The sequence below is a fragment of the Botrytis porri genome, assembly GCF_014898465.1.
Source record: "Botrytis porri strain MUCL 3234 chromosome Unknown BPOR_004, whole genome shotgun sequence".
NCBI classification, from domain to species: Eukaryota; Fungi; Ascomycota; class Leotiomycetes; order Helotiales; family Sclerotiniaceae; genus Botrytis; species Botrytis porri.
Window position 1 is genome coordinate 73539 of NW_024066078.1, and position 13211 is coordinate 86749.

The 13211-nt window shown below is 39.4% G+C and overlaps 5 protein-coding genes across 5 annotated transcripts; 2 read left to right on the forward strand and 3 right to left on the reverse strand.

Moving 5' to 3' along the window:
- Window positions 1-367: 367 nt before the first annotated feature.
- Window positions 368-1648, reverse strand: EAF01_003016 (uncharacterized protein). Its single transcript, XM_038911270.1, has 2 exons — window positions 1424-1648; window positions 368-1365 (listed from the first exon to the last, which is right to left on the reverse strand). Exons 1-2 carry the CDS (start codon window positions 1465-1467, stop codon window positions 438-440), a joined length of 972 nt encoding a protein of 323 aa, XP_038772505.1. The 5' UTR covers window positions 1468-1648; the 3' UTR covers window positions 368-437.
- A 1179-nt stretch (window positions 1649-2827) lies between these two features.
- EAF01_003017 (uncharacterized protein) lies at window positions 2828-4471 on the forward strand (the record flags this gene model as incomplete). Its single annotated transcript, XM_038911271.1, has 2 exons — window positions 2828-3306; window positions 3361-4471. 2 exons carry the CDS (start codon window positions 2828-2830, stop codon window positions 4469-4471), a joined length of 1590 nt encoding a protein of 529 aa, XP_038772506.1.
- Window positions 4472-7746: 3275 nt separating this feature from the next.
- EAF01_003018 (uncharacterized protein) lies at window positions 7747-9460 on the reverse strand (the record flags this gene model as incomplete). The annotated part of the gene is made up of 5 exons (XM_038911272.1): window positions 7747-8217; window positions 8322-8338; window positions 8611-8742; window positions 9075-9281; window positions 9418-9460. 5 exons carry the CDS (start codon window positions 9458-9460, stop codon window positions 7747-7749), a joined length of 870 nt encoding a protein of 289 aa, XP_038772507.1.
- Window positions 9461-10116: 656 nt separating this feature from the next.
- EAF01_003019 (uncharacterized protein) lies at window positions 10117-11802 on the reverse strand (the record flags this gene model as incomplete). Its single annotated transcript, XM_038911273.1, has 4 exons — window positions 10117-10286; window positions 10338-11325; window positions 11375-11446; window positions 11503-11802. 4 exons carry the CDS (start codon window positions 11800-11802, stop codon window positions 10117-10119), a joined length of 1530 nt encoding a protein of 509 aa, XP_038772508.1.
- A 664-nt stretch (window positions 11803-12466) lies between these two features.
- On the forward strand, window positions 12467-13092 carry EAF01_003020 (uncharacterized protein; the record flags this gene model as incomplete). The annotated part of the gene is made up of 2 exons (XM_038911274.1): window positions 12467-12844; window positions 12904-13092. The coding sequence occupies 2 exons, from the start codon at window positions 12467-12469 to the stop codon at window positions 13090-13092; spliced, it is 567 nt and encodes a 188-aa protein (XP_038772509.1).
- Between the last annotated feature and the right edge of the window lie 119 nt (window positions 13093-13211).

Genomic DNA, 13211 nt, shown 5'->3' on the forward strand with positions numbered 1-13211 from the left:
TAGAAGCAATAGAAATTTGTCAAATATTGAGGTTGTAAAAGTTGAAGATGTAACTATACAACGTTTATATTTCTGCGACCTGTGAATTGAAAGACAATTGATAAATCTGCGATGAAGGCTTTGAAGCTTAAAATTTTAAGCGGGTATTGCGGGGTTTTTGGTAGCCTTGGTGCATGAACTAGGCAAATCAACGATTGGTTAAAGTGAATTTTGATAAGGCTATGAGCCCGTGACCTCGAGTGAAGAGGTTGATTGGGACGACTGGAAACTAATAATAATGACGAGCAAGGCTGAGGAAAATTACTTGATTTGATGAAATGAATGCATTCGGGGTTACTCAATACTAACAATAAATCTTTTCATGATATGATTCAAAGGTTCGTACTTCTTATTATCTAAGGGTAAATTGGAGTTGTTCCTATCAAGTACTAGGTATATTACTGTGACTTGACTTTGTCCTTATGATCCTTCATCATTTGTCTATATGATTCAACAATATTCTTCCTCTCTTCACCCAATTCTTCTCTTCTCCTTAAACTTCCAGCTGCTTTGGGTACATCTGAAACTTCTACCTTGGCTCCGTGAAGCTCCTTAAACTTGGCTTTTGGTACCTTGGTGAAAGTTGGCGGAGCCTGTACCACATCATTCAACCCACCCTTCACTTCACCTCTATTCTTCGCAATTATTGCCCAAGGATCATCATTTCCATCATCAATTTCTCCCAAAACCTTCTTCTTCTTCTTTTTATTCTTGCTTGTCTTTCCATCTGTGTTTATGTCGGATTTCCATTGCATTTGCCCCTCTCCATCCATCTCCATATCATCCTCCTCCCTCAATTCTGCTGCTTCTTGTCGTTTCTCTTGAATCTTTTTCTCTTCTTCCCTCCATTCATCATACATTCGGTGCATCTTCTTCTCCGTCTTTGTACGTCCCTGCTTGAGACCCAATGGATCTTTACCACCTCTAGAACTTTTATTAATCAATCCTCCAACTGGTAATGCCGCATCAACTCTTGCTGAAAACTCGGACATCTTTTCTCCAGGTCTTATTTTGGGAGTTTCCACGGCTGGCTCTTCTTTCTTTGGTGTTGGCACATTCTTCTTTTCCGAATCATCGTCGTTATTCTTCGCCTTTTTGACTTTTGGTTTTTTCAATCCATCATCTAATCCTTTGGGTAATTTCTGTCCAGATTTAAAGGCCATAAGCCTCGCAAATGCTTTAGGTGTGTCATCGTCGGCGTTGGGATTTCTCTTTCTCTTCTTGTTTTTGCGCGTAGAATTCAGTTCGCTGGTAAAGATTCCATTGGCATTGCTGGATTTAGAAACAGGTAAAGGTTTTGCGATAGTAGTGGGTGGTAGGTTGATACTGTTGATATTGTGTTAGTAATTTCATGCGAAACATCATTTTGTTTGGAGACTCATACGTAGATTTGTCATCCCCTCCTTTACGTGTATGTTTATGCGGCATGTTTTCTAAATGATTCGAAAATGATGTAGTATCGTCGTTGTCATTTAAAATCTCCAAGCAGTAATCTAGATTTGCGCAAAGAGATAATGGAAATTAAGTTTTTCTGCCACGAGGTCTTGGGCGGTGAGATCTTTAGCTTGGCATCATTGATATCCATACCATCGCACCACCAGCAGTGAGTGCACCATGCTACAGCCATTCAAAATACGAGACATCACATTGTCAAACCAAATACAAATCCACGATAAATTGAAAAGCCAATGCCTTTATGATATTTTTACCATCACCTCATGCAGTGAAATTATAGGACATTTTACCATATAGAATCATCATGCCACCTCCACTCTCAAACCTAAACCTTGAGAAAATCACAAAACGATGGTCTCGTTCGTTCCCAAGCAATAAACTCTGCATTGGACGTCTTGAAGCATTCTTAATGGTGGCTTTTAACACGTGCCCAACAAAAGCGGCACGATTGTCCTTGATGGTCCCTGATAATTGATCCTGATGGTCTAGATCCATTTGTGTGGTCCATGGGGTAAGATTGAAACGGCATATGAGATGAAGACGTGGAAAGGTGTGCTTGATCGATAGGAAATGCTTGGACACATGACCGAAAGCAGAATCATATCCGGGGATATATGTATGTTGAGATGCAAAATGTTCAAAGGATCGGATCACGTTTCTGAAATCATTTGATTCTCTGTCAAGTCACAACTGAAGAAAGGGTGCTATAAGAACTATCTTTAATTTTCCTATATTAAATTCTTCATTCCCTACATGACTCTTGCCTTCTCTTCTGGACCACCATGATCCTTTCCCTTCCTCCTGAATAATACAGCACAACGCCAAGCTGGGTACTTTGTACAGCCTTATACGAACTTCCCAATCAGAAAGCTTGAATCTCATCGAAATCCCCATCCTAAAAATCCTACTTGTCCTACCCTGACCAACAACCGTACCAGACCTAATGTCAACAGCCTGTTTTACATATACGGAAATACTCCAACCTTAACTACGATATACGAGTTCTCCTTCATGTTCGTTCTGCTGTCTGATCTGTCAGCAGTGACATTTCCCTACAACAAGTGCACGGAACTTGGGGTCTGGGGGGCGCTTTGAATCTACACCAAAATAGCAAAACTGTCTCAAGTATTTAATACCTCATAATTGTCCTTCAACACTTCGTCCAAGCAACTGTTCAGACTCAAACTACAGCTGGTTTCGTGTTGAAGTCAGTTATTAAACGCAAATCTTTGATTCGAATTGGAATTGTTCCAACACTTCTATTTATATTGGAGCGAAAGCCCTGCCAAGGCTCTCAACTTTGTTCGATAAGACTATCAATACGGGAAAAATCATGTCCCACTTATCATCCCGTCATGGCACAGGAGCTACCGAGATATATGATGAAATGACGGAAATGTTAAATGGTTCAATACGGAATTCTCATGATGACGATATTCAAGCTTCGAATCATTCATCTAGTTCCTTAACTCGTTCTAGTTCAACAATGGAGAAATCCAGGAAATCAGCAGATTCTTTTGAATCTTCGGATACACCGACTCTACGAGATGAATTCATATCAAGACCGAGGAATTCGAATCAGACGAGTAGGGCGAGTAGGGCGAGATATTGGTTGAATAAGATGACTTTGAAGAGTAGGAGGAAATCATCATTTGATGAAATTGAAGGATTTGAGGATTTCAATATAGATACAACTTTGGATGTTGGGAATGGATTATTGACGGGTTTACATAAAACGACTAGACGGCAATCGAGAAAGAATGGAATGTTCAATTATTTCGTCTTTGGGGGTATAAGTGGTCTAGGAATATTGTGAGTTTTTCAAACATTCTCTATACTTAGGAATTTAGTACTAACACCTCCTAGATCAATTCTTCTTTTCACAAATCTTATACTTGGGGCCGCAACCTTGTTTTGGGGTCACGATATAGATGATGTTCTAAAAAATTGGGGGAAATCTGGAACAGGTACAGAGGATTTGGCTTGGTATCCAACCGACTTCACACGAGATATCAATCCTGTTCCATGTCATTCACACAATGATTATTGGAGACGAGTACCATTATTCGATGCATTAAGAGCAGGATGTACAGGAGTAGAAGCAGATGTTTGGCTTTTCGATAATGATTTATACGTTGGTCATAATACTGCATCATTACAAAGAAATCGAACATTTCAATCTCTTTACATCAATCCTCTTGTCGAAATTCTCGAACGACAAAATCCAACTACTGATTTTTACAATGGAACAAATCATGGAGTTTTCGATGCGGATGATGGGAAATCCCTAACACTTTTGGTGGATGTGAAGACTGATGGTGCAGAAACATGGGAATGGGTCCTTCAACAACTCGAACCATTAAGAAAACGTGGATGGCTTTCTTACATGGAGAATGATACTTTACATACTCGACCTATTACGGTTGTTGGAACGGGAAATACACCATTCGATACCCTTACCAAAAATTCAACATATCGCGATGCATTTTTTGATGCACCACTTGACACAATGTGGGAATCACAACATACTACTGAGGAAATGAAAGATTGGTCTAAATTTGAAGATGGTGCATCAGAAAAAGGATCAGATGAAGACGGAGAAGGTGCAGAGGAGCGAGCTGTATCGATTCCAGCGAGAAACCCTGTGCCAATTCCTCATAAGAAACCAAATAATGGACAGGGTATGTCTGGTGTATCACCAGATACTGATTTCAATCCCCTAAACTCATATTACGCATCTGTTTCTTTCAAGAAAGCAGTGGGTACAATATGGAGAGGAAGACTAAGTCCTGAACAAATGAAGATCATTCGTGGGCAACTTAGAGGAGCACATAGAAGGGGATTGAAGGCTAGATACTGGGATTTACCAAGTTGGCCCATTGGGTTAAGAAACCATGTTTGGGATGTTCTTGTCAAAGAAGGAGTTGATTACTTGAATGTAGATGATTTGAAAGCGGCAGCAAAACAATTTTGGTGAGGGGATTCTAGATTTTGTTCTCGAAGAAGAAGTTTGCAAAGACAATGGCGACAAATGGTGTAAGGCATGTTTGGGTGTGTATATGATGGTGGGTTGATCATTGGATATCAGTATGGGGTATATGTATGAGGGCTTCCCGGTACATAGATGGCGTTTTTATCTGCATTAGCATTGGGTATACCTTGGGAGTAGTTTGATTTGAGGAGTTGATTAGTACGATATTGTAACCGAGTAGTTTAGTATGTGAATAGAAATAACATTTACATTCTGGGGATGCTTGTGGTGATATTTCGTTCATTCAGATCTTTGCAACAGCAGTCATGACCCGAGAAATTCGGAAAAAGATTGATAGGCGAGAAAGTGGGAAAAGGGAGGGAAAGGGTTGAATACGGATGGGTGAGGAAGAAAGAGTGAGGAAAGAGTAAGAGAGGAAAGAGATGGGAGAATATTATCTCGAAGTCGACTAACTATGCTGTACCATAACTAATGGTAACGCGCAAGTAACTACATCTCCTATCCAGATTTGGAGCTTGCTGCCGAAAATAATTTACAAGTATGTCTGAGCAAAAAGAAGGGGAAAACCATAACTTCTGGTTACTCAAAAACAGACCTTAAATAAATTCGACTTAAGGAAGTATTTCTAGAGACAAGGCAAGGTCCCACTAGAGATTGGCGAGTCATTGGGCCTACCCTATTAGTCCTGCTACGGCAATTGGGTTCCCACTTGGGTACCTAGTGACCATTACATACTCCACAACATATATCCAACGTCACCACGGACAGCTTGACGCAATTTTGGACATGAATAAAAAGGACTTATTTGCTATCTATTCTGTTTTAATTTTCATATCTACCATATCTCTCATAAGAGGATTTAGATCTCATAAAAGACTGCGCAGAATTTCTCCTATGAGTTATCATTCAATATCCCCATAACTTGGTTCATCAGCATATGAGCCATATCAGCATGTAGGCCACTTCGAAAATGCATCAAAATCAAGGTTTTCTTAATATTTATATTTTAATAATCAATCATTACTTTTCAAAGAAAAATTTAAGAAAAATTATAATAAAAATAGAATATTTATAATATTTTGATTTTTTTTAAAAATAATTTATCTTAGTTTGAAATTATTACACTTTGTACTAAGTTATAAAAACTCTTTTTCTTTAATAACTTTAATAATAATTATATTTTTGAAAACAGAATTAGATTTTTCAAATTGTTGAAAAATTAGGTTTTATATGAAAGGGTTTTAAAAAATTCTATTGGTTAATAAAGAAAGTGTACAGTTATACACAAACAAATTTTGTATATAAAATGAAGTAGCTCATGTAGTAATATAATCTACATGCTGATGAACCACGTTATAGGAATTTTATAAATGAAAAGGAACCATTCCTCATCCATCAACCAACCATCGAACTGATTCCATCTATTTTTTGTTCCCTGGATGCTGCGGACAGATCTTCTGGAAACTCATATGATCTGATGCACCACATCGGAGGCAACCCTTAGGTACGCCTTGTGCGCCTGTTGTACCAGCAAGATGGTTATTGGGACCTGTGTGCTTTGGGCCTCTTTCATCCGAATTTGATAGCAACGAGTCTGGTGGACCTCGTCGCCGCTCTTGCTCTTGATTTCGAGACAAGTAATTGAAGGCTGGTGGACCTCTCTGTTGTTAGTGTTCTTGCTCTTGATCTCGAGCCAGATAATTAGTGGCTGGCGGATATCGTCGTTTTTCTTGTTCTTGACCTCGAGCCAGAAAATTGGTGCCTAGTGATTCTCTTCGTTTTTCTTCTTCCTAATCTAGAGCAAGGTATCCGGTCACTGGTGGACCTCTTCTTGATGGTTGATCTCGAGATAAATCATTAAAGCCTCGTTGATGCTCTGGTTTTGACTTCTGAATATATAGTTGGAAACCGGTGGGTCTCGTCGCTTCTTCTGTTTTCGATTTCGGGAAAGGTAACTGGTCACTAGTGGACCTTTTTGTAGGACTGGTCGATTATTTCTAGACAATTCGCTAATAACTATAGGGGCTCGTCTTACCACTTGATCTGGATGGATGCTTCCCGATGTTTCTTGTTGACGTTGCTGCCCTTCATTATTTACACTCACAAGTTGCGGCAATGTTAATTCTTATCGTTAACGTTGCTATTCTAATGAGGCCCAATCTTCAATCCGAATGTCTTCATTCCTCTGGTTCTCCGCAATATCAATGTCTTCTAACACTTGGGTATGGCGAAGTCTCTTGACAGTACGAGTCTCAACCTCTTCATCCCCTGTACGCTTCTGTTCCACAATAGAAGGGGGTCTCTCGATTCTGGGCTCTGTGGTGTAACGGGTAGCATATGCCGCGGGCGCGGCGTCATTCAAAAATAGGAAGGTCGATGGTGGGAGGGGATGAGGATCTATAGATTTTTAAATAAAAAAACATTATTTTAATCACGATTTAATCTTAATCAAAATGATTTTGATTAGAATTAAAATTATTTTAATTAAATTTTAATTTCTTTTTTTTAAAAAATTAAAATCATTTTGATTAAGGTTAATTTCATTTTAATTTGAACTTCTTTAATATCGCGAATAGCTGTTTATAGGAGTTTAGGCCCCGGCTTATTATATACTAAGTGAAAATATACTCAAAACTCTTATTTCTTTGACTTTTAAACTATATATTATTTTAATTAATCTTTGAATTAAATTTATAAAATTAATATATAAAATCTAATATTATTGAAATGATTCTAAAAATAAATGAAATATTTTTAGTATTTTTTTTTCATAAAATTGTAGATTCTTAAAATTAAAAATATTAGGAAATTTAGAAAAAAAGTGATTTTTTTTATATGGGAAAAGTATTATATATTATAAATTTTGAAAAATCTTAACTTTCAAAACGTATAATTTTATTAATTTTTATATTTTCAAAAAACTATTTAAACTAATGATTTTTTGTATAATTGTTTTTTTATAAGTATAATTTTCAAGTAGATTTTTTAGATAATTAAAGAATTATAAAAAAAAATTAATTTGTATAGGAAAACTGTATTTTTGCTTAGATCGCACGGACCATCAATCGTATCTATTCTGCCCATTCATACCCTCACATCAACTCCCGACGTGGATGCCTTTGTAGAGATGACAATCTTGTCATTCCTTTTCATTCCTTTGCATTGTCTAATAGGCATAAACTATCTCATGAACATTCGTATACACATAAAACAAGCCGAGTTTTCGTCTTTTAGCTCTCGTGTCCCCTCTCCCTTTGGTTTTATTGCCTCCGCTCTGATTCTTCTCCATTTACCGTTTCCTTCTTCCCTTCTTGATCGTCAACTCTCTTCCAAATATCCCTCGAGCTAAGCAATGTACTAATAACAGTCATCCCACCTACAATACCCCTATCACTGACAATCCACCCCGTTCCCGCTCCAGGTTGAAAAAGATCGGCTGCATTCTCAACAATTTTGAGAAATATTTCACTCTTGGATTTCCCCTTTTTCTTATTCTTCTCTGGTGGCTCTACGGCAATGTGCGCGTCTTCGACTGGTTTTGCTGGTAGTACTGAATCATGTGGACTATTCGTCAGGTTCGGCTCTGGTGTCGAGTCGTTATTGATAATTAGATGGTAAAGATCCCATAGCCCTCCGAATATCGATATACAAAGCGAATAGAACCAAAATTTGTTGCCTTCTAGGGTACATGTTGAGGACCAAGGGGTATTGCATACACCCATGATATCTAACTGTTTAATGAACTGGGATTAGTAATTTCTCTTACGTGCCTTTTCTGATCCTGTTCTCTTTAAAGGGGGGTTGGTAAGGAAAATACTGGGTAGGTAGCACTGACAATGGTGAGACTTTCCACTAATTGAGAAGGTCTTGGTTAGTCAAATTTTAAGAATACGAGAGTGGAAAGTAGGAAAGGGGTGGAAAAGAAGCAGAGGGGCAAGAGAGCATGAGTGTAACAGACTAGGAGCGTTGGGATGTCCAAGGGCGGCAGTGCGGAGTTCTAGAGATGCGGAAATGAAGGGGCACAGGAGCATCCAAGCATAGGAGTGTAGAGCGCCGGAGTACAAGAGAGCGAAGGCATAGTGATATAGGAAGGGAGAAGAACAAGAAAGGAAACAAAAACTCACATCCCAAATAAGCACCCATAAACCCCGATTTACCCACATTAATCAACATTCTCATTCCATCTTCATTTAACAAACTATCCCATGCTTTTGAGAAATTCTTGATGAAGCGGAAGAAACGCATATAGCGACGTCCTGTGTAGATGTTAGCTGAGGCTCTTATTTTTTATTCATTCCTTCGGTGATCGCTTCTCTCTTCGAACATGTTCAGGATGAGGACTGAGGATATGGTGGACGGAATTCCCTCTTGATCTTTCTTGGATTTGGGATATGGAGTCAGGGAGAGATTGGGTGGGAATTTCGCACACTAGTACGAGTATCTCATGCCTCATCCCAGAGTATATCCCTCCACTCGCTGACTCTCTTCTTTATCCCCTCATCCTGTAGTCCCTCATCCTGTAGTCCCTCATCCTGTAGCCCCTCATCCCATCACTCCCCCTCCCCATCAACCAAGAAACAAAACATACCAACCGCAAGTTCCCTCCTCGCCTTCCACAACTTCTCCACAATCAGCACCCTTACCTTCCCATCCATACCCCACTCCCCCTCCCCCACAGCCCCCCTTCTCCCAATCCCAATCCCCAATCCCAACAAAATCCACCCCAAAACCGTCGGATAAAATGCACATATCTGACACAAAGCTTGTATCAATCTTAGGGTTTTTTCTAAGCCGGCTTTTCATTGAGTATAAAGTTAGTAGATAATTTTTTATATTGAATAGAGGGATACATCATAGGACACGTGAGTTTAGAGGAGCGGTAAGAGAACAACAGGGGAGGGAGGATGGAAAGAAAAAAATAAATACCATACCAGCATCTGAAGCAAAATCCACCGCATGTTTTAAAACGCCCATTTTATTGATGTTCCTTCTTCAGAGAAACGTGCCAGGTTATAGCAATCCACGGCACTGACCTTGGAAGTAGTAATAATGTGAGAATGAATTTCGTATCGAGCCGAACTTAGTACGCTTATATCTTCTTAATCACAACAATCCTTTTCCGTATATCTAAGAAACAGTAGTTATGCGAAAGACCAAAATACTAAGGAGCGTACCGTACTTATATCATTGAAAAACCCCTCAATGACGAAGTTTGAGGATCAGAACTAATGAATGACAAACATTTTATGCCCGACCCAACTTGCATGGAAAAGTTCTTTGTGGAGTAAAAAAGTGAGGTGGCACTCAAGATCGCTTAGCTAGGAACATCCTAATCCTGTCCCCTGAAGGATGTATCGGTGTCTATGATTTGCTACGGGTTATTGAAATGCCAATATTCTCTACCGTATGAATATAGCCATGATTCCACTCCTCATGATTCACATACAGATAGTTATTCATAACGCAGTATTAAATCCATCACATCTCGAAAAGCCAAATGAACTAAAATATTGGCTTCCAATTGAAAAAAAGGCACTCATGCTGGTAATCAATAAATACATTTACACCCGCCTATGAACAGTCGATCATTCCATTCACTTCCCAATCCATGCTCCGCTTCACTGCCTAATTTATTGCCCAGGTGAAATAAGTTTACCTTGTTGCAATGCATTATTGTCCCAACCACCAGCCAATGCTGAACCACCATTCTTCTCTGCATAATCCTTCATTCTTGCCTCCAATTCTGGTCTGAAATGTCTAATAAGACCTTGAATAGGCCAAGCAAAAGCTTCTCCGAGAGCTATTGACATCCGTCAGTCAAATTCATCATAAAAGAAAAAGATATACATACCACAAATAGTATGACCCTCAACTTGTTTTGTAAGTTCTTGTAACATATCAATCTCGCGAACTCTACCTTGACCCTTTTCAAATCTCTTCATGATTTGTTCAGTCCACTTGCTACCTTCTCTGCATGGTGTACATTGGCCACAAGATTCATGTCTATAGAAATGACTCAATCTTGAGATGGCACGTACAACATCAGTACTCTTGTCCATTACAATAACAGCTGCTGTTCCAAGACCGGATTGACTATCCTTTAATGCATCGAAATCCATCAATTGATCATCACAGACACCCTTTGGTAAAATTGGTGTAGATGATCCTCCAGGAATGACAGCTTTAAGGTTATCCCAACCTCCACGAACACCACCACAATGTTTATCAATGAGTTCTCTGAGAGGAATACTCATCTCTTCTTCAACAGTACATGGGTTGTTAACATGACCAGAGATACAGAAGAGTTTTGTACCAGCATTTCTCTCTCTGCCAAAGGAAGCGAACCAATCTCCACCTCTTCGACAAATTGTTGGTGCAACAGCAATAGTTTCAACATTTGCCACAGTTGATGGACATCCGAAAAGACCGACAGCAGCAGGGAAAGGTGGCTTAAGACGAGGCTTTCCTGGTTTACCCTCGAGTGATTCAATCAAAGATGTTTCCTCACCACAAACGTAAGCTCCCATTCCACGATGTACATAAACATCGAAATCATATCCACTACCACAAGCATTCTTTCCGATCAATCCATCCTTGTATGCTTCTTGGATCGCACGTTGTAGAACGGTAGCTTCGTGATAAAATTCTCCACGAATATAGATATAGGCGGCCGTACAGTTCATTGCTCTTCCTGCAACTAAACATCCTTCGATAAGTTTGTGAGGATCCTTTCGCATAATTTCTCTGTCCTTGCAAGTTCCGGGTTCTCCTTCATCTGCATTTACAACGAGATATCTTGGTTTGTTGTCATTCTCCCATCCTTTGAAGTTCATGAATGACTATCATAATTTAGCTTCATTCATTTGCTTTATGAAACATGAAACCTACCCATTTCATACCCGAAGGAAATCCAGCACCACCACGACCTCTCAAACCAGAAGCCTTAATTTCGGAGATGATCTATTTCGGTTGTCAACTTCTAACCCACACTGTAGTTGCAAACCTTTCCAACATACCCAATCATGACCCTTTGCGAGAATATCCTTCGTTCTGTGCCAATCACCATATTTCTTCGCACTCGCAAGATCCGCTCCGTGATGGCCATATAAGTTTTGAAAGATTCTATCTTGATCTCTCAATCCACCCCATTGTGTCTTCTTTGGTGGAGGTGGTGTATCTGCGACTGTGGCAAGTCCTCTAGATTGTTGTATCGAAGAAATCGAAGGTGTTAATCGTGCTGTTGTTGTAGAAGTAGATAGGATTCGGGTTGAAAGTGTCGAGGCTGCCTTTGCAGAAGGCGCATTTCGCGAAAGCATTTCGATGTGTATTTTGTGCTCAATGGAGCGTTGTTGTGAGTGGAGAGTGATCGGATTGGGGGGGAAGTTGAGGTTGTAAATATTTCCGAATAGTTCAAGTCATCATAGAAATCATCAATGTTTGATTGGTTGAAATGACAAAGCTTTAAAGTGGTGGCGATAGCCGAGAACTTCCGTTGGTAAGTCTGAATCTGGAACTTTAAATTTTTATGTATTCCATCTAGTTACCCATTTACTACTACTCTACTACCGGTACTCATGTATGAAACAAATGGTCATGTGCATTGATTATTGTCTTTGAAACGTCTTATTCTTTGAATTATCATCTGAATATACTTGGGTATTAGTAAGATTGATAAGTATTCAGAAATTTTATAGAAGCAAGCGGCAAAATTGATATGATTTGCCCTTTCAATAATACCTGACGCTTTGCTATACAATCGGGCACAAAGATTACTTACAACAACTTCCATTGACCCTCTAGCAGATACATCAACCACCTCCACAAGCATCGAATTCGTGTTCGGGTTTATCAATACAACAAAGTATTGGCCAGTTCTGGCCGCTATTTACCAGCACCTACCAGCATTTCCCTGTATCTACTTTGCCAAAGACCTACACTCTAGAGTCTACGTTCAAGCCTCGACACCGCCCATCACCAATCATGTCCTCCGCCAAACGAGCTTCCATGCTCCCTCCACCTCCTAAACCTCCGATTTCATTCTCAAACAATATCACCATCGCAGACCACGCCTCGCTCATTGGCACAAATCTCATAACCATTCGAGGACATACCATTCTTCATCCACGTACAAAATTGAATAGCAGTTTTGCTCCCATTACAATCGGTACACAATGTGTTATTGGTGAACGTAGTTCAATTGGCATGTTGAATTTTCCATCCGAAGAACAAGCTGAAGGTGTCACATTGGAGAATGGTGTTATAATAGAAACTGGAGCTATTGTCGAGGCAAAATTCGTGGGACAAGGAACTCTGATTGAGATTAATGCAAAAGTGGGAAGGGGAGCCGTCATAGGAAAGGTATGGATTCTGCAAGTAAAAATGGTAACGATGAAATGCTAATCATATACTTTACCTAGCACTGCAAGATTGGACCAATGTGCGAGGTTGAAGAAGATGAAGTCATTCCAGATTATACAGTGATATATGGAAATGGATTACGTAGAATAGATAAAAGTGGTGTGGAAGGTCTCAAGATGAAGATGATCGGTCGACATGTAGATGTGCTTAGAAGGCTTGTTCCTAGCAATTTATCTAAATATCAATGATACCCTTTTGATTTTCTTATACTCCTGATATTCGTTTGCCTCAATACTCATCATAGGTATAGTTATGCTACTATTCTTCATACATGATTTCCGTAACTCCTAAAGTTCCATCACTCTTA